The following is a 21,469-nucleotide window of genomic DNA, read 5'->3' as shown; positions in this document are numbered from 1 at the left end:
AACCAATTGTCTTAGTAGATACAAAACACAATGTTTACGTGTGTTCTTATCTTATAAAAATACTTGTAGTTTTATCCAATGTTGTTAAAATCGAGATTTCACCTATTATTAGAAAAGAGATAGAAAATTGTAATTCATGATTATAACTTAGATTGTAAGATCCTACATTAATACCTAAAATATTAATATATAATACTATAGTTTAAAAAAAATTGCATAGATAAAGAAAATAACTTATAAATCACAATATTATACCACTTCATAATATAATTAGTCATAGGCTAAATTATACCTTTTATCATTGATCTTATTTTTAGGAACATAAACAATTTTTATATTGATTTATCCTATAACTAGGGCTACATCCAATCTTCACTACTCATCAGTGATGTTTTACTTAAAAAAATATTAAATACAATAATTGATGATATCATGACTAGGAGCCAAGTCCTAAAGGAACCAAGAGGAATGGGTTAGGCTTGAAGGAAGAAGGTCTAAACTCTTATTGAGCTTTGGGTTATCTTAGTAGCTTACTTTCTTTTCTTTGTATATTTTTCTTGTCAATATTTTCTTTATTTTAATCTTGTATTTTGGGTCAAGTAGTACAGGCTATTTGTCATTGTATTGATTTTATTTTGAAGTGTAATTAATAGTTTAAAGGGACGTGTAACAAGATAAAGTCATGGTGACCTTATTGGGCTTGGATGGGCCAAGATCCATTTTTATCATGAGCTTGGATATCCACTTGCTTTAGCAAGTGCTTTGGACATCTAAACCATGTAGTTAGGCCATCCAAGTGGTTAACTTTGTCACATGGCTTTTGATAATGACATTTCAACAATTTGTAAAATAGTAATCATTAGTTAGTTAGTTGTAATGATTAGATTAGGTAAAAGCAAGTGCTTTGGACATCTAAACCATGTAGTTAGGCCATCCAAGTGGTTAAATTTGTCACATGGCTTTTGATAGTGACATTTCAACAATTTGTAAAATAGTAATCATTAGTTAGTTAGTTGTAATGATTAGATTAGGTAGTTGGGGTTAACTTAAGGTAACCTAGGTTATTCTTAAAATAGGATTAGCTTAGCTTACTCCATAAGCTTCTAGACATTTAACTAGTGTTGGCTAGCTTAAGTACTAGATAGCTAACCTTGGTTACATTTAACCATGGTTAGTCTAGCTTGTACTATAAGTCAACCAAACTTTACATATAGTTTTGCTTTGTACATGGCTGATCACTTTTGGATGTAAATGAGAATAAATCTGAGTTTCTCTTCTAAAAGTCTTAGTTCTCTTTCTAGGAGAAATCGTTCCTTAAGATCTTTTATCAAGGAATTCCTCCTCGTGGCAAGATCAACACTTCTTGCTTATCTTTCTCCATAGAAAGTGGTGCACCATATTTCATCCTTTTCCACCATTTTTGCTTTGTTCTATAGTTTGTTCATCCATGGAAGAAGATTGGGCACAACTAGAAGACTAGTGGAAGGAATCATCAACCATCTCTCCAATGGTTTTCATCATAGGAGAGATAAGAAATGGGTGCACCACTTTCCTTGGGAGAAGATTGGGCACAACGACTACTGGAGGGAATCATCACATAACCTTGCATAAAGGAGTTCACAAATCACCTACAGAAGTATCACTTATTCTTGTAGATCTTTAGACAAAACAATTCCACTAGTTTTGCCCTTGAGAGATATACATTAGGGAAGGTATTAAACACCCTACAACACTCTAATACAATACCCTATGATGAAATTAGCATAATAAAAGATAATATTTAGATATTTATTTCCCTTTTATTGAATATTTACATGACATATTTATTATAATTATTTACAAAAATAGGGGTTTTTACCCCGAAGCGTTTGAAAATAAATTATTTACATGATCGTTGCTTGTTTAGGACACATTCATATATATAAATAATTTAATGAAGGAGATGAGATTACTAGAAGTACCTCTAAGGCAAATTTTATTGAATATTCCTTCCAAGGTAAGGTCAAGGTACGTCTTAACACCTTTTTTCACTCACAAGAAACCTCACTTACTCAAGAAACACAAAAAGAAAAACATGTATGAACTATAAAGGACCTTTAATGAACCAGAATTCCTCTTACAACATTATTCATAGATTCCCTATTTATAGCCTCAACTCATACCAGAACGGTCCATTCCGATAATCGGAACTCCCCATTTTAGATGGGTTTGTTATGGGCAATTTTTTAATCTGGAATGGTTTGTTCCGAGATTAGAATTGCCCATTTCGGATTTAAAATTAACCCATAACAAATTGGGTCAAAATGACCCATTCCAAATTAGGAACGACTTGTTCTGACCTATGGTTTCCAGGCTATTTTGGAAGCCTAAAATGGCTAATTCCTAACTGGGAACGGCCCGTTCCGAACTCCTAACTTATTTTTTTTGGGCTTTGGGCCTTTTGATGTCATATTAGTCTGCTCTGATATCGTTTTTGGGCCTTTGGGAGTCAATTTTCTTGTTTATATATCCTGGACGAAATTAGGTGTCTACACTTAGTAACTCATTTTATTTTAAGTCTTTAATTTTTTTTTTAGAAAGTTTTCTCATGGTAGCTTTTTGGTGAGTACTACCTTTCTATTGAAGACAAGCTTTCTAATGTCGATGGGCTTTCTAACACTGATAGGTTTTCTAACCAGAGATCATATTATAGTGTTAAAAAGGTTTTCTAATTAAGGCATATTGTTCATTCTAAAGGTGTTTTCTTATGGATAGTTCAGCCTTTTGAGTGACTTTGCTTGATTCTAATTGAGACTTTTTGATGAATAATTTAACTCTTTGATCAAACATTTTTAGTAGCCTATGTTGAATGTGTAGAATATTCTATTTGTTATAATACTTCTCTGATCAACTTCCATTTGAACAAGATTTTTATTTCAAGTTAATGGGTTTTTTTATTATATTCCCAAGCTTTTCAATAAGTCACAATGTTTTTATCTACCTGATATATTATTCAACTTTTTGATCAAATTATTTATTTGTAGTCCTTCACAAAGCTTTATGATGGATTTAGCTTTTTATTTGTATTACTTCATAATAGTTCTTTGTTTCATTAAAACACTTGAAGAAATTCACTACATATCTTCACAAACTCGTCAACCTTAGAATTTATGACTTAAGGTTTTCATTATTAAAAGTATGATTTTAACTCAACAATCTCCCGCCTTTTGATGATGTCAAAACCCTAAAAACAAATTGTAAAGATCGTGAGATACCTTTTTGTTGGGTACTCACCCTAAATTTATGACTCTTTATGTTCTTTTTTATTTGATTTCTTTTCTTCAATTTATGATATATCAGTTTAAATAGTTCAGTGTTAAGTATAATTCCTTCATCTAATTTAAATCATGTGACAATATAGAAACCAAATCCCATAAGTTTTGATAAAAAAAATTAAAATTATTGAGGCAAGCACGAGTTGCGAGTTAATAAGATTACTTTTGAGACATTGTGAATTGTATATGAGCATCCTTGTATGAGATAAAGATCATATGCATAAAATTGAGTTTTACGAGTACAAAATTCAATATTACTTTAGAAAGGTCACATTAAGGATCTTTTAATATAAGATCCTATGGGTCTTCTTGGTTTGGAAACTTCAATATGGACCACATGTTGGGTTCCATGATATTGGAGTACTCGAGCATGACTTTGTAACACTAACAAGCTGCTGGTGGATATCATCCAAGTTGAAAGTGTTAGAAAAGATAGTCAAACCAAAAGGGGAGGTGAATTGGTTATTTAAAAATTTATTGTGCAACTTTCTTGGCTTAAAAAAATTCTAAAATTTTCCAAAGTATATTGATTTATAGTTGTATATAGGATACTAAGTTCGAATTTCAATACAAGTCTAAATGTACTCAATTCTATATGCAATGTTTATGCCACACAACACATAACAACAAGCATAGAAATTGAATTGCAAGAATGTAAAATCAAGTGTAGGTAGAGAGAAAAATGCACAACCAATATATATTGGTTCAGCCACATCCACTTGTGACCTACATCCAATCCTCAATCAACCCAATTGAAAATTTTCACCAATCTTTAATATTAGAAGTTTTTACAATCACAAATACCACATGCAATACACTTCTACATTATTAAAGAAACTACTTCTTGCACCCCAAGAAGCAATTACTTGTAGCACCCCACTACAAGATTTTCCTTTCTTAAGAGACCTAAGAAACACCAAATACTAAGTTAAGGAATAATTCACCTAATATATAAAAAAAATCAGAGTAGGTGAATTAACCAATGTAACTTATCATTTCACTCCATGAATATGATGATTAAATTAATCCTTGAAATCTTTCTTGAGGTTACCACAGAGGTTAAAGAAATCTCTTCTTGCAAAGAAAAATGTTTCTCAAAGAGAATTTTCAAAAAAGATATCACAAAGATTTAAGTCTCTTTATTCTAAGTGTGAAAATGATATATATATATATATATATATATATATATATATATATAAGTTTTCTAACTAAAATAATCAATTATTTACATGGATAATCGATTATTTTGTTCGTAGCAGATCTGGAAATCAACCAAGAACAATTTTGTGACACTCTTACTACCCCCAACACATATATTGTAATAATGTAAATAGACTAAGGAAATAAAATTTTCAACATAGGTAAAAGGGTTCACATAAAAACCTTCATAAATATTCTTCAATATCCAAGATAATTGAAAATAAATAAATTAGAAAATGAAACATAAGAGTTTACAAATTATTTTTAAAGTAATAAGTACAACTTCAAATCCATATAAAAATTCATGTCCTAGAAATCCTCTGCCCCAATGTCACAATATCATAGCATACCCACAATTCAACCGTTGGCATTCTAGATGCCACTCATAGCCAAATCTTCCTCACCTAAAACATCCACAATTGCACGATGAGAAAAGAAAATATCTACATGTAAAGCACACAAGGGAAAACACAACATAATCTCATCATAACTCCTTACTTAATGAAATATTCACAAGCATTTATATATATATCATAATTTATCAATCATTCATCATCTTCACATCTCAATTACATCAATCCATCACAATCCACACAAATCTTACAATTAACACTATGCCAAGGCCACGCTACAACTGACATAAGTGATACGGGTTAATTGCCTCATTCATCCCACACCATGCCAAGGTCACGCCGTCCTTGTAGCATCACTTACCCAAGGGTCGTGCCATCCCTAGTCATTAGTGTGAGGAACCACAATCACAATCAATCCACACAAATCTTGTAATTAACCCTATGCCAAGGCTACGCCACATCTGACATAAGTGATACGTGTTAATTGCCTCACTCATCCCACATCATGCCAAGGTCACGCCGTCCTTGTAGCATCACTTACCCAAGGGTCGTGCCATCCTTGGTCATTAGTGTGAGGAACCATAATCATAATCATATTCACATTCATCACAACATCTCACCTTATAGCTCAATTCCATATCACATACACACAACAGATAAGTCCAACAAAATAATGGTTCACATACCTCTCAAGAAATTCACATCTAGATCATCAATTTTTACCATATAATATAACAATAATATTTATAAATTAATATAATACTTAATTGAATCACCAATTTAATAGAATCTTACTTAAATGGTAAAACCCTCAATTTTTTCAAAACCTACTCATAGGCACTTTTCTACAATTTTGTTCTCTCTTCAGATCATCATTTTTACAAATTAAATATATATCTAATCCTTAATACATATAGAATCTAATGGGATCATCAATTCCTCAAACAAAATGATCCAATTTTTCCAAAACCTAACTTACAGACACTTTTCTATAATTTTGTTCTCTCTCCCAAATCATCATTCTTACAAATTAAATATATATTTCTAATCCTCAACACATACATAATCTAATAGGATCATCAATTCCTCAAATAGAAATAATTATAAAATTACTCATAATTCTAATGGACTCTTCCTCTACCCAATTCCCTCATGTAACTATACATACAAATAATCCTATTTTTCCCCGTACCTGGATAAATAGTAGCTGAAACTAAAACAGAGATCTCCTTGGTCTCCTCCTCTAAGTTCCCCTCGGTCTTTAGAGAGTGTAGAAGGAAAAGAATAGAATGTAGAAGAAAAGAGTTAGGAAAGAAGTCAGAACTGAAAAGTGTACTTTTTGGGAGTGTCAAAGCTCTTTATTTATAGGCATCAAGCGTCGCTGGAACGGCCCGTTTCAAATCCAGAACGGCCCGTTTTGGACTCTGACGGCATGTGTAAAATTCATATCCAGAACGGCCTGTTCTCAAACCAGAACGGCCCGTTCTGGGATTGCATTTAACCCATAATGTCCATATTTGGAACGGCCCATTCTTAAACCAGAATGGCCCATTCCCAACTAGGGTTACAAGCCTTTTTTGTAGTTTGGAATGCCCCGTTCCCAACTAAGATTTGTAGGCAACTTTAGTATTTTGGAACGGCCCGTTCCAATTTGGGAGCGGCCCGTTCTAGGCTACTAACTCACCCCTATTGGGCTTTGGGCCCTCGTACAATCTGTGAAAATCAGACTATTACAAATTTCATTGATTATTTTGTTGAATAATCGATTATTATAGAAACTGCTCATCGGGTTACTGAAAAATAGAGAAAATAATTGATTATCACTTAAGATAATCAATTATTTTAAGTGAAAATTTAATATCTCAATTTTTCATACCAATTCTCTTTACAAATCAATTCTAACACTTATTTTAATCATCAATCATCATCTAGATATAGATAAAAGGCTAAGTTACTTATCAAGCACAAAGCACACAAGCAACAAAGCTTTAAACACATAAACAAGATACAACTTGCACTCTTTCCTTTCAAGAGGCTCAAAACACAAAAAAAAAAATATAAGTTGCATTCTTATCTTTCAAAAAGCTTATTTATAATCATCAAAACCAACTAAGACCATGTCTTTATCTTGAGCTTGATCAACAAACTCCCCCTTTTGATGATGACAAATCTTCATTTTACTTGTTTTGATTCATCCTTTTTAAACTAAATTGTACTCTTTTATATTTGTACTCTTATTACTTCAATACTTTGTAATTACAACCTACAAAACAATTACATACCTTTTTACCCCTTTGGACATCATCGAAAATAATTTTATACCAAGTTTAAAGCCCAAAACTCGAGAAATATCAAATATTGCATATTACACAACCACTTGTATCATGCACTCAATATGTAATCAATATATAAGAACCATACAAGTAGTGTAAACTATGAAAATTTTCAACACAACATAAGAATTCATTGATAAACACCATACCATAACATATCGATAATTGTTCAGAACATAAAACATTATCAATCATTACAATAAACCAAATTGAACCAAACTGAAATTGCTCATAACATCAAGAAATTAAATACAGGAGGAGACTTTTAGGTGCTTTTTGGCGACCTAACACACTATAATATTCCTCACAAAATCTCAAGAAATACAGGAGGAAAGAGAAAGAGAATTTTCAAGCTCTAAGGAGTCTTGGACGAAATTTTCTAGCCTTGAGTACAATGTCTGAGTCTATTATTTATAGATATCAGAAAAGGCCAAAACGGGCCATTCTGGATTCGGCACGGCCCGTTCTAGACTAGTTTGTTGAGAGTAAATTTTGAATATGGAATGGCCCATTCTAGAAGTAGAACAGGCCATTCTGGATTGTAATTTAACTCATGACAAACTATGCTGGAACGACCCGTTCCAAACTAGGGTTTTAGGCCTTTTTAGGAACTTGGAACGGCCCGTTCCAGTTTAGGAACGACCCATTCCAGTTTAGGAATGGCCCGTTCCAGTTTAGGAATGGCCCATTCCAAATTGGGAACGGACCATTCTGGTTTTGGAATAGCTCGTTCTAGGCTACTAAAACTAGCTTGTTTGGGCTTTAGGCCTTCTGATGTCATGTCATATTGTTTCTATACTTGGGAGCTCTTTTTCTTTAATAAGGGAAGTCCATTTCCTTGTTTGTATGGCTCCGAAATAAATTGGGTGTCTACATAGCTACACCCCACAATCCACCACTCGCAAAACCCCCTTTCACTTAGCCTATGCCACTAACACAATGCTACTAGTGGAGGTGGGAGAACTCTCATTCTGATTAGAACACTTCCAAGAAGAGCACAACAATGATGAGATTTGAGCCAAACTTGATTTGATGGAAGAATGTAGAGACCAGACTAGGATTGTTGTTGAAGCATGCAAATAGACAATGACAAGAAGATTTAATTCCAAGGTTAAACTAAAAGAATTCCATGAGGGTGAATTTGTTTGGACAATACAAGGTGAAGCAAAAAAATGTCCAAGGGAAGGAAAGTTAGCAACTAATTGGGATGGTCCCTTTTAGATCTGTTAGAATCTACAAAATGGGGCCTACAAGTTGGAATAGCTCTCCACAAAAGCAATCCCAAAAACTTATCAACACATTAACACAATGTGTCATCACGCATCTCAACTAAGAGATCTCTTATAATGAAAGGAGCAGTTGACCATACAAAACCAACTTAATAACTTGATCTTTTGGGGCTTGTTAGATCAACAAAAAATTTGGATATCAATCCACAACACAAAATGATTCTCATATTTCACCACTTAGACTAGGAATGTCTAGCATCCCTAAAAGGAATAGAAGAACTTAGGTATAAGTCTACCATGGTCTTAGCATGCATAACTAAGCTTTGAAGTTTAGTGAAAAACACACAGAAGGGGGGTTGAATGTGTGTGTATGAAGGATTTTAAAAAAAATTTCGCAAGGGTGTTACTTTCCATTAGGAAATAATGTTTCAATTGTGTAAGGAAAGTGCAAGGTTGATTAAAAGGAACTATGCGTCCAAAGTTCTATCGTCTTATTTGAAAATGATTTTCTCAGTCAAACAAATATGAGTTCGTCTAAATATTGTTTAGAGGATATATAGTGGCAGACGAAGTTTTTCAAAGTGATGAGTCAATATGAGTGAAACTACGTTTCTAAGTTAAATAATAGTGCAAAGAGTTTTATATTGGTTCACTCATTCTGAGCTACGTCTAGTCTCCTTCAATTGAAGGGTTCCACTAATCACAACGGATTACAAGTATTCTCAACCACTTCTGGTTCGTCTGCTTCACTAACAGACTCTAGTATTCTTAAATCACTTCTGGTTACCCAAGTATTCTTAACCACTCCTAGTTCGTCAACTTCACTTGTTGAACTAGTATTCTTAAACTACTTCTGGTTCCACAAGTATTCTTTTGCTAGCCTCTTCAGGATTTACAGATAATAGTTGTTTTGAGTGTGTATATGACTCTCGCAAAAAGGATAAACTGGTTTCTACACTCACTAAGGTTTTCAACCTTAGTTTTACAAGAATGTCTTTAGAGTGTGTATGTAACTCTCACAGAGAGGATAAACTGATTTCTACACTCCCTAAGATAAGCTATCTTAGTTTTACACGGACATTCAACTTTTTCACTAGAAGAGAGGTAAGGTTGTTTGTGACGCTTGTTTTTGGCTTATCGCTTGTTGCTTCTCTCTTTAGTTTTCTATCTTTCCAGGTCTTGATATTTATAGCCTTGTCTTGGATCTGCCCGTTATTTGAATTTGAATGTGTTCGTTGAGGCGGAGCTTTCCGTTGGTGCAGATAAGCGTTCGTTCATGGCTATAAAAATCTTCTTCATTTAATGCATTTGATTTTGCATTAAAGGCTTTGCTTGCTCAGTTTGTCTCACATGAAGTCTTTTACATGATTTGTCTCCTTTTATTTCTGACTTCAATCATGTCCTAGGTATGTTTGTCCTTTTTCCGTCATTATAGCTACGAAGGCGTTGCTTTTCTAAAAATTAGGTGTACTTGCTCTAACATACGCAACTTTGACTTGTGAATTTGCGCTCTTGTATTTTTTTCTTGCATTTTTGATAACTCCGTGCGCGTTTCTTATAACTGAAGATGATGTATGATCTTCTACATTGTGACTTAGTGGAATCTAGACGCTTTTCATCATGTTGCTTTTGTGTCTGAGAAATTGAGTCTCTGTCTAAGATTTAGACTATGACTTTTTCATTTCATTTGATCAGTCTTGAGGATGAATAATTTTTATTTCGTCTGGAATGCTTTTTTTGTCTTGAACTATCCAACGACTGATGATTGCTTTGTTGGTTTGAGTATGTATGATTGACCATTAAGTTTCGTCTGATGTTTCTTTGGTGCTTGAGTCCACCTTGTCTTGGTTCTTGTTTTGCTCTTGTTTTTGAATTCTTCTATTTCGCTTTGGATTATTCTTGGCATAACTTCGTTTGGTGTTCATTACATATGCCATGATTCTTCTTTTATTTGGCTTGTTTTGTCGGATCCTTGTTTTGCTTGACCCTGCTTCATGCTTCGGCTTTTCCTGTTCTTATACGTATCTGAAACACTACTACATAGATTAGTAATAACAATATGTATTATATTTGTCATGTTCAAAACTTTTCTAAATCTTTTCTGGGAATTGTTTCGTCTGACTTAACAAGCTTACATGGAATTAGTCCGCTGACTACCCACTGAATATTGTGTCCTTTCTAGTACTTAGTTAGGGAATTTGGCCTCCAACCTTAAGTCTTACTTGAACTGTTACTTCTAAACCAGTATGACTCGACCTTGCCTGTTAAGTCAAACGAAATAACTCCCAACAAGGTTTTGAACATGACAAATATAATACATATTATTATTTCTAACATGTGTGTTAGTGTTTCAAATAAATATAAGAACAGGCAAAACTGAAAAATAGAGTACGTGTTATTACACATACTATGATCAAATCAAACAAAGCCTGGTTGAGCTGTACAAAACATCAGATGATCAAAAGCTAGATGAAAATACAATACATACAAGACAAAGCGTACCACCAGTCAAAGGTCAACAAAAGTATCAGACGATAGATAACACAAGATGAAGAAACGTTCCAAACAAAATTAAATTCTTCCATCTTCACAATTAGCAAGACAAAAGGAAAAGTCAAAGTCTACTTCTCAAATGGAGACTCAAATTTGAGATGCATTTACAGACGCAGACGAAGAATGCTAAAAAGCGTCTGAAGTTGACTATTCACAACAAGAGATATCAAATATCGTCTACACTCATAGAAGAGCAAACGAAGTCATCAAAATTATGAGAAGAAAGAAGAAAGATAAACAAGCGCGTATCCACAAGTCAAAGCTGCGAGTGTTAGAGACAGTACACCTACTTTTTAGAAAAAGACAATGTCTTTGCAGTTACAATGACGGAAAGAGAACAGAAATACCTAGGTTATGATTGAAGTCAGACATAAAAGTGAACAAAATACGCAAAAGACTTCACGTAACACAGACTCAGTAAGCAAACATTTAATGCAAGATCAAATGCATTAAATGAAAGATAGACATAGAAATGAACGAACTACTATCTGCGCAACCGGGAAGCTCTACTTCAACGGAGAATTTCAAATTCAAACAATGGGCAGATCTATCACGTGGCTATAAATATCAAGACTTAAGAAGAGAAGAAAAAAAAAGAGAAGAGAAGCAACGAGCAATAAGCAAAAGCAAACTTGAAAGCAAACCTACATCTTTTCTTGTACAGTCTTGAATATTTGTGTAAATCTAAGACAGCTTATCTTAGTGAGTGTTGAAATTATCCTACCTCTCTGTGAGAGTAATACACACACTCAAAATCCATATCTCTGTAAAAACTAAGGTTGCATACCTTAGCAGGTGTAGAAACCATCCTATCCTTTCTGTGAGAGTTATATACACACTCAAAAACATTTAGTTATTGTAAAGCCTGAAAACGCTAGTTGAAAGAATACTTGGAGAACTAGAAGTGGTTTAAGAATACTAGTATTGACGAGTGAAGTTGGAGAACCAGGAGTGGTTGATAATACTTGGGGAACCAGAAGTGGTTTAAGAATACTTGTGTTGACGAGCGAAGTTGACGAACTAGAAGTGGTTGATAATACTTGTAATCACTTGTTATTAGTGGAACCCTTCAGTTGAAGGAGACTGGACATAGATCAAGTCAAGCAAACCAGTATAAAATATTTTGCACCTTCTATCTATTTCTCAAATGCAATCTTTGTTTAAGCTGATATATCATATTGAAAATTTCGTCCACTACTTATTTTCACCGCAACTATCTTTAAACGAAAATACTCTTGCTTAACTTAGTATTTTAAGAAACATTTTTTTTGCAGACGATAATCTTTCTGACGCAAAATACCTTTGTTGAGCCAACATTGCAATTTTTAAAGTGTTCAAAAGAATATTTTTACTGGACGAAAAAGATTCTTTTTGCGAAAACGCTTTTAAAGTTCCTTCATTCACACACACATTCAACCCCCCTTCTGTGTGTTTTTTGCTAACTTCAAATGGTATTAGAGCTTGACCCCTTAGGTTGAGCATCTAACACTACAAGGGTACATAACGATCGATGGAAAACGAAGGACAGGAAGTGAACCGCCCACCTCTCTTTAGAGGAATCAAATGCAACTACTAGAAACAAAGAATGATCACATTCTTTGACGCATGTCATATAGACATGTGGGATGTCGTAGAACAAGGAAACTACATTCCACTTGACGAGGCTGGCAATGAAATACCTAAAGCACGGTGGAATGAAGAACAAAATCAAAGATTTGTGCTGAACTCCAAAGCCCGAAATGCACTCATGTGTGCTCTGTTTGAGGAAGAGTACACCAAAGTACACAGCTTCAAGAGTGCTAAGCAGATGTGGGATACCCTAGCTCTAACCTACGAGGGATCCTTGGAGGTAAAACGCAACAAGCTAAGCTTGTTGGCTCATAAGTATGAACTCTTTAAAATGGAGGAGAACGAGTCTATCCAAACTATGTTTGGAAGATTCCAAACTATTGTAAATGAATTCTCTTTCCTAGGTAGAACTTATGATAATTTTGATCATATTGACAAGTTACTTCGTAGTTTACCCAGGAAGTGGAGACCACGAGTTACAGCCTTAAGAGCGTCCAAGAACCTCGAAAAGCTCTCGCTGGAAGAACTCATAGGACTACTCAAAGTTCATGAGCTGGAGCTACAACAAGAGGACGCTGGAAGAAAATAGAAGTCCATTGCACTGAATGTGCAAAAGACTAAATCTACACCATCATCTTCAAAAGCCTTAAAGGCAGAAGAAGCTTCTGCTGAAAGTTGTAGTGAAGAAACATGTGACTCAGATGATGAGATATCCTTCTTATCAAGAAAGATCCACTCTATGATTGTAGACCCCTAAAATTGTCCGGGTCAGAAATAAAGCTTGAAGACTCTCGAAGACTGAAGGATAATCAGCCAGAAGGACTCCTCGAAGGTCCTAGGAGGGTTCTCTGTAGGTCCAGAGGTCTTAGAATAGCTCAAAATAAAGAAGTGGAGGGAAAAAGCCCAATACGGCCGTACTGAACTCAATACGGCCGTATTGAAGCTTCAATACGGCCATACTGAAGTCAGTACGACCGTATTGACACTTCAATACGACCGCAGCGAACTCAATACGGGCGTATTGAAATTTCTGAACTTCAATACGACCGTATTGAACTTCAATACGACCGTATTGAAGTTCAAAAATTTCAATACGGCCGTATTGCCCCTGTAGGCCGTATTGCGCCTATTCCCTATAAATATGACGTCAATTGGACGTCATTCCACACTTTTCAACATAGTTTGAACCCTCTCCTTGAGTATTCTGGGGTTTTTGAGCAGTGTTCTGCCCTAGAAATCACTCGGAGAGTTGATCCGACGAAGTTCTTGAGCCTCGAGCCATTTTGCTTGAGGATCGAACCTAGTCGAGGGGAAATCTTTTTGATTCCCTTAGTTAAAATTTTGTTCTAGGAGAGCGAGGAGCGGGCTTGTAGAGCGAGGGAACGCCAAAACGCTTCCCAGTTCATTTTTTATAAAAAGCACGCTTCAAGAGGTTTCCCTTTAATCCTTCCTTTTACTACTTTCTGTGTGCATATTTAAACTGTCATCATGTAGATAGTCAATTCGTAATTGTTTAGAATAAATAGGGGTAATTTAGTAATTTTACGCTGTTATTTTAGAAAATAATCTGTCATAGGGAACCCGAAAGGGGCGCTGTGGGGTGCTAACACCTTCCCCACGCGTAACCGACTCCCTTACCCAACTCTGGTTGTAGTGGCCAAAGTTGATTTTTAAATCAATTGCCTTATCCCTTTTTCCAATGTTTTGAGTAAAACATTGGTGGCGACTCCACGAACCCTCCTTTTATGAAAACCTCTAATCCATGGAGGGTCCCGCTTGGGATTAATATGGATTAGTGAGCCTTTTAATAAAATTGCTCGTTTGACGAGGTCTCAGTTTGAGAATAAGTCATTCTAGCAATCCACTATTTTTAAACAAATAAACGAGTCCAACCATCCTTCGCGAATGCCGAAAGCCCGTTTCGGGCCGGTGGCGACAGATGGCGACTCCACTGGGGAAGCCTTGAGAGTCAGTCCCATTTAGTGACAGATTATTTTTAACAAATAATAGTTAAAATTACTTCATTACCCCTTACTTGTATGATAACATGTTTATCTATTTGGCTTTAAATAACTGTTGTTTGTTTAAATTTCCGCAAATTGTTTGGAATAAATTGCACACAAACCTTTGCACACAACAGTTCCCTCTATACCCGGGGGCATGAGTGGTAATCCATAGGGAGTGGATGTTAGTACGGCCGGTTGATGGGTTTATAGGAGCCTATGAGACCGTTGTCGAAAAGCATCACTCAAGGTGATAACCATGAACTTGAGTCCGACGGTGCGTTGGAGCTTTCCATCGACCTACGACGAGAGGAATTGGGTCCCTATAATGGGGGCACCTTGGGGGCCTTTGACCAAGTGAGAACAGTTAGATCCTCCTTGAATATGCACTTTTCTGCAGGAGACCCCTACCTCGTAATTCGCTCGTGACTGTTCGTGGATGAGTGAATTGTTTGTGCATTCGTTATGTGACATTGTTTGTGCATTAATAAATAACCTCGTGATAAGGTCTAAAAATAATCCCCATGCATAAAAAACCATGACATGAGAGGAAAGACCATGTGTGAAAATATAATAAAAGTGAGGAGCATGTACATCATTACCAATAAGACATCATGCATCCTCATGAAAACATACATTTTAGGATCACCAATACCTCTTGACATGAGTGAAAGAGACCCATGACTATAGAGATTCTCCGTTGGGGAGAAATCATAGATAAAGAAGGGTGGTAAACTTCCGTCTTAAAAAGGCAGCGCCTTAAAGATGGAGGTTTATCAAACTCATGTTAAAGAGTGTATTCATTCCATAAAATAAACTAACTAAACATTCATTTTAGAAAGTGGCTGGTCATCTCTCTATCCTTACGCGCGCACGGAAAATCAAGAAAATGGAAGCATTGGAGGAGCAAAACAAGAAGCTCACAACCGAGCTTTCACAGCTTAAAGAGCAGATGGCGCAAATGATGGAACTCATGCGTCATCACAACATCCATGATTCTCATCATAGTGATCATGGGTCCCATCATGAGGGAGAGGAGGAAGAGCATGAAAAAGATCCTCCAAACGCCGTACCCCTTGGGGCAGGAATTATAATAAAAGAGCCCGAGGTCTCAAAGGAACAATTCCATGCCCTCGAGGATCGGCTAAGGGCTATGGAGGGGCATGACTTTGACATTAAGGATGCCGCCGACATGTGTTTGGTGAGGGACATTCAATTCCCTCCTAAATTTAAAATGCCAGATTTCCCAAAGTACGTGGGATCGACTTGCCCTAAAAGTCATCTCACCATGTACTGTCGCAAGATGGCTGCATATGCCACAAATGAAAAGCTCTTGATCCACTACTTTCAAGAGAGCTTAGCTGAAACTGCACTCAACTGGTATATGCAGCTAGATGGAAATCTAGTACACACATGGAGACAGTTGGCCGACGCCTTCCTCAAGCGCTACAAATACAACATCGACCTAACACCCGATAGGTCTGATCTTCAAGCCTTGAGTAAAAAGAACGATGAATCCTTCAAGGCGTACGCCCAACGTTGGAGGGAGTTGGCGGCACAGATAGAGCCCCCGCTGTCGGATAAGGAGACGGTGTCCTTATTCATCAATTCGTTGACTGGTCCCTATTACGATAAAATGATAGGGAACACAACGACACTCTTCTCGGACATCATCACCATAGGAGAAAGGGTGGAACAAGGACTTAAAAGTGGGAAGCTGGCTAAACCTTCCCAATCATATGAAGCTAAGAAGGCCTTTGGGAAGAAGAAAGAAGGAGGAGTCAACGCTGTAACCATTGCTCCGTCTTCTTCCGCTTCGAAGTCAGGCAAATCGCAAAACAACTCTGTGAAGAAGTTTGATAGACTTCCGACCACTTACAGCGATCTCCTGCCGAAGCTAGTGGAGGCGCGCCTTATAGCTTACATTCCACCAAAGGAGGTGAATCCACCCTACCCCGATTGGTACAATCCACAAGACAAATGTCTATACCATTCGGGGGCACAGGGGCACTCAACGGAGAACTGCCGAGCTCTCAAGTACAAGGTCCAAGACCTTATCGACGCTGGGTGGGTCACTTTCGATTCGACGGCGCCCGACGTGAGCAAGAATCCTCTACCGCAGCAGGAGTAGAGAGAAGGGCAAGCCATGATAGGGCCCCTCCACATTTTTTTCTTTTAGGGACTCATGATCAGTACCCGAGATCATGAGGACCTTTTCATGTAAATAAAGGGTTTTGTACAGTTTTACACTCATATATCAATAAAAAGGCATTTTTCACACAATTATTCTCTCATTTTGTTCTATTCTATCTCTCTCATTAATATTAATAAACTCTAAACCTAAACAGAACCAATAAATAATTATGTCTATGATTGCTCGCTCTGACCGGGATCCGAAAGCCGAGGGTGAATGGGTTGAGTTGGACAGTGATGAGGGGACCATCTCTCCGGACCTGCAAAGACTGCTAGATCAAGAAGCTCGTCTACTCCAACCGAATCAAGAAGAATTGGAGACCGTGAATTTGGGGCAGGGTCAAGAATTGAAAGAGGTCAATATTGGGACCCGTATCAGTGATGGAATAAAAACGCAATTAATTCAATTATTGAGGGAATACAAGGACGTATTTGCATGGTCGTACCATGATATGCCCGGGTTGGACTCCAACATTGTCGAACACAAGTTGCCCTTAAAAGAGGGGTTTCGACCTATTAAGCAAAAGCTTCGACGAATCAAGCCCGAATGGTCGTTAAAGATTAAGGAGGAGGTAGAAAAACAATTGGACGCGGGATTCTTGGTTGTATCCCAGTATCCCGAATGGCTGGCTAACATTGTGCCAGTCGTCAAAAAGAATGGGAAGGTTAGAGTGTGTGTTGATTATAGGGATTTGAATCGTGCCAGCCCAAAGGACGATTTTCCCTTGCCACATATTGATACACTCGTGGATCACACCGCCACAAACACACTCTATTCCTTTATGGATGGATACTCGGGGTATAATCAAATCAAGATGAATATAGAAGACCGCGAGAAAACTTCTTTCGTTACACCCTGGGGAACTTTCTGCTACAGGGTGATGCCTTTTGGACTTAAAAATGCGGGTGCCACCTACCAACGAGCGATGGTGACTCTATTCCACGATATGATCCACAAAGAAATTGAAGTATACGTGGATGACATGATCGCAAAGTCAAAAGACGAAATGGACCACATCCAATATTTGAGAAAATTATTCAATCGGCTTCGTAAGTATCAGCTTAAGCTAAACCCGGCTAAGTGTACTTTCGGAGTTCGGTCGGGTAAGCTTCTTGGGTTCATCGTCAGTGAAAAAGGCATAGAGGTGGACCCCGATAAAGTAAAGGCAATAATGGAAATGCCTCCTCCTAAAACTGAGAAAGAAATTAGAGGATTCCTCGGCAGGGTGAACTACGTCGCAAGGTTCATCGCACAGTTGACTGACACGTGCAAACCAATATTCAAGCTGTTGCGCAAGAATCATTCCGAAACTTGGGATGAGAATTGTCAACGAGCTTTTGACAAGGTCAAACAGTGCTTGGCCAATCCACCAGTATTGGTGCCACCTGTCGAGGGAAGGCCATTAATCCTCTATCTGACAGTGCTTGATGAGTCCATGGGAGCCGTGCTAGGGCAACAGGACGAAACTGGAAAGAAAGAACAAGCCATCTACTACCTGAGCAAAAAGTTCCTTGATTATGAAACTCGCTACACGCCATTAGAAAAGACTTGCTGTGCGTTAGCGTGGGCAACACAAAGGCTCAGGCAGTACATGATAAGGCATACTACTTGGTTGGTTTCCAAAATGGACCCAATTAAGTACGTGTTCGACAAACCAATAATCACTGGGAAGATTGCCCGATGGCAAGTGCAATTATCAGAATTTGACATCATACATGTCACACAAAAGGCCATCAAAGGCAGTACCCTAGCTGATTACCTAGCACATGGGCCGACCAATGATTACCAATCCCTTCAGGATGATTTCCCCGACGAGCACATAATGAGTATACAACATGAAGAACTAAAAGACGATGCGTGGACCATGTATTTTGATGGAGCCTCCAACATGCTTGGACAAGGGATTGGGACAGTATTAATTTCCCCGCAAGGAAAGCATATCCCCTTAACGGCAAGACTCAACTTTGACTGTACAAATAACATGGCCGAATACGAGGCTTGCGCGTTAGGAATCCAAGCAGCAATCAACAATGGTATCCTAAAGCTCAAAGTATTTGGAGATTCGGCTTTAGTCATTCACCAACTGCGAGGTGACTGGGAAGTCCGAAATCCTAAACTGATACCATATGTTGAGCATATCAAAGATTTGACACAATTTTTCCAAAGTGTCATCTTTGAATACATTCCAAGGGAGGAGAATCAGTTTGCTGACGCCCTTGCTACACTATCATCGATGTTCGCCTTGGATAAGGAGCATGAAATGCCCATCATCAATATCCGGCGGCACGATAAGCAAGCGTTCTGCCTACTGATAGATGAAGCTGTTGACGATCATCCATGGTTCCATGACATCAAACAATATCTGTCAAAAGGGGAATATCCTGATATGGCTAGTGATAATGATAAAAAGCATATCCGAAGAAGGGCCATGGGATTTCTGTTGATTGGAGAAACCCTCTACAAAAAGAATTATGACTCGGTCTTGTTGAGATGTATAGACCAAGTCGAAGCTCAAAATGTAATCAAAGAAATACATGAGGGGGTTTTCGGTACCCATATTCCCGGGCCTGCAATGGCTAAGAAAATCCTCAGAGCAGGATATTATTGGTCGACCATTGAAAGGGATTGTTACCAATACGTCCGGAAATGCCACAAGTGTCAAGCATATGCCGACAATATTCATGTCCCACCAACGCCACTCAATGTTCTGGCTTCACCATGGCCATTTGCAATGTGGGGCATGGATGTTATTGGACCCATCGAGCCAAAGGCATCCAATGGACATAGGTTCATCCTTGTGGCCATTGACTATTTCACCAAATGGGTAGAAGCGGCATCGTATGCTCATGTGACCCGAAAGGTGGTAACATCCTTCATCAGAAAGAATATCATATGCAGATACGGTATTCCCGATAAAATCATCACTGATAATGGATCCAATTTGAACAATAAGATGGTGGAAGAACTGTGCAAAGAGTTCAAAATTCAGCACCATAACTCTTCCCCATATCGACCAAAGATGAATGGGGCAGTCGAGGCAGCCAATAAGAATATCAAGAAGATAGTACAAAAGATGGTTGTCTCATTCAAAGACTGGCATGAGATGCTACCCTTCGCTCTCCATGGTTATAGGACTTCAGTACGTACATCCACAGGAGCTACTCCATTCTCCCTTGTCTATGGAATGGAGGCAGTTCTGCCGATTGAAGTCGAGATACCGTCTCTGAGAGTAATCATGGAAGCAAAACTTTCCGAGGCAGAATGGGTTCAAAGTCGATACAACCAATTGAACCTTATCGAAGAAAAACGACTGAACGCCATATGCCATGGTCAAGCCTACCAAAGGAAGATCAAAAAGGCTTTCGACAAAAAAGTCCATCCTCGAATCTACCATGAGGGAGAGCTGGTGATGAAGAAATTGCTACCAGCTCAAAAGGACAAGATCGGAAAGTGGGCCCCAAATTACGAAGGACCATATGTGGTGAAGCGAGCTTTCTCCGGAGGAGCATTGATTCTCACAGACATGGACGGAGAAGAACTTCGATACCCAGTCAACGCTGACGTGGTAAAGAAGTATTATGCTTGAAGACGTTGCTTGCATCAGCCCGCTGGGATGAAAACCCAAAAAGGGCATCCTAGGCAAAAGTTAGGGCAAGACAAAAAGCCCGCCAGTACAAGGGTACTAGGCAAAACAAAGGCAAAATTATCCCCGCTAGGACACGTCCTAGGCAAAAATTAGGGGCAAAAGAATAAAATGCAAAAAGTAAAGCAAGCAACGATCACTTGAACCGAAAACCAAAAGGCGGTTCAAGTGATAATCTTCTAGAAGCAAGCGTCTTGCAGTATCTACACTCCTGGCTCAGGCATCTCACCCGAAACAACTAGGGAAACGGGAAGAGCAGCAATTACAGATATAATTGTTTAAGCCAAAAATGTATAGCCCACCTTGGCCAGCCATTCTTCAGAAATTCCCTTTGTAAATCTTTCTGTATAAACATTTGTGAATATCAATAAAATATCCATTTGTTTCTTTTCTTTCTTGACCTTGTGATTATGCCTTTAAATTGATGTTTCTAAAAATTGTACGAAACTCTTAAATAATCGGCCAATAAAAGAAAATTGGAGGGGTTCCCGTAAAATCCATAATCTCCTGCATAAAGGCTCACAAAAATACTCCCTCGCGTCAATGACAGAAAGTCCTCCAAGAAGAAGAGGATAGGGAGAGCCACTCACTTTTCTAAATAAATGAACAAAAATAAAAAATTGAATTGCATTTGTGCATCACACACATTAGTTGCACATTCAAAGACCTTATCATGAGGCAACTGCATAAAATAGAAAAATAGAAAATTGCTTGTGTATGACAGCAGCAAGCAAAATACAAAGATTCAGAAAATCAACAGCATCGCACAGAATAACTGAGCCTGGAGAGGCTTGCCGAAACAATACTCCTCATCCCCCACATCTCAGAATAATTGAGCCTGGAGAGGCTCGCAGAAATAATACTCCCCAGAGAAACCTCAACTCACGCTCTTGGACTCAAAATCCCCAGCAAGAGCTATCAAAGCAAGATCGACGACATTCCCAATGGAAGTACGATCACCCAAGCAGAATATCCAAGTCAAAGGACTTAAACTTCCTCAGTGAAGATAGCTCTCCAACTCAAGTGTCGGGTGAGGCTAAGCCTGTAGAGGCTTCCTAAATAATACTCTGGGATACAT

At 37.7% G+C, this 21,469-nt stretch overlaps 1 protein-coding gene across 1 annotated transcript; it reads left to right on the top strand.

Moving 5' to 3' along the window:
- Nucleotides 1-12,600: 12,600 nt before the first annotated feature.
- LOC109806880 (uncharacterized) lies at nucleotides 12,601-13,140 on the top strand. The gene has a single exon (XM_020369415.1). It carries the CDS (start codon nucleotides 12,601-12,603, stop codon nucleotides 13,138-13,140), a length of 540 nt encoding a protein of 179 aa, XP_020225004.1.
- The last annotated feature ends 8,329 nt before the right edge of the window (nucleotides 13,141-21,469 follow it).

The sequence above is a fragment of the Cajanus cajan genome, chromosome 10 (assembly GCF_000230855.2).
Source record: "Cajanus cajan strain Asha chromosome 10, NIPB_CcT2T_4, whole genome shotgun sequence".
NCBI lineage: Eukaryota > Viridiplantae > Streptophyta > Magnoliopsida > Fabales > Fabaceae > Cajanus > Cajanus cajan.
This window is presented reverse-complemented; position numbering and strand designations above follow the sequence as displayed.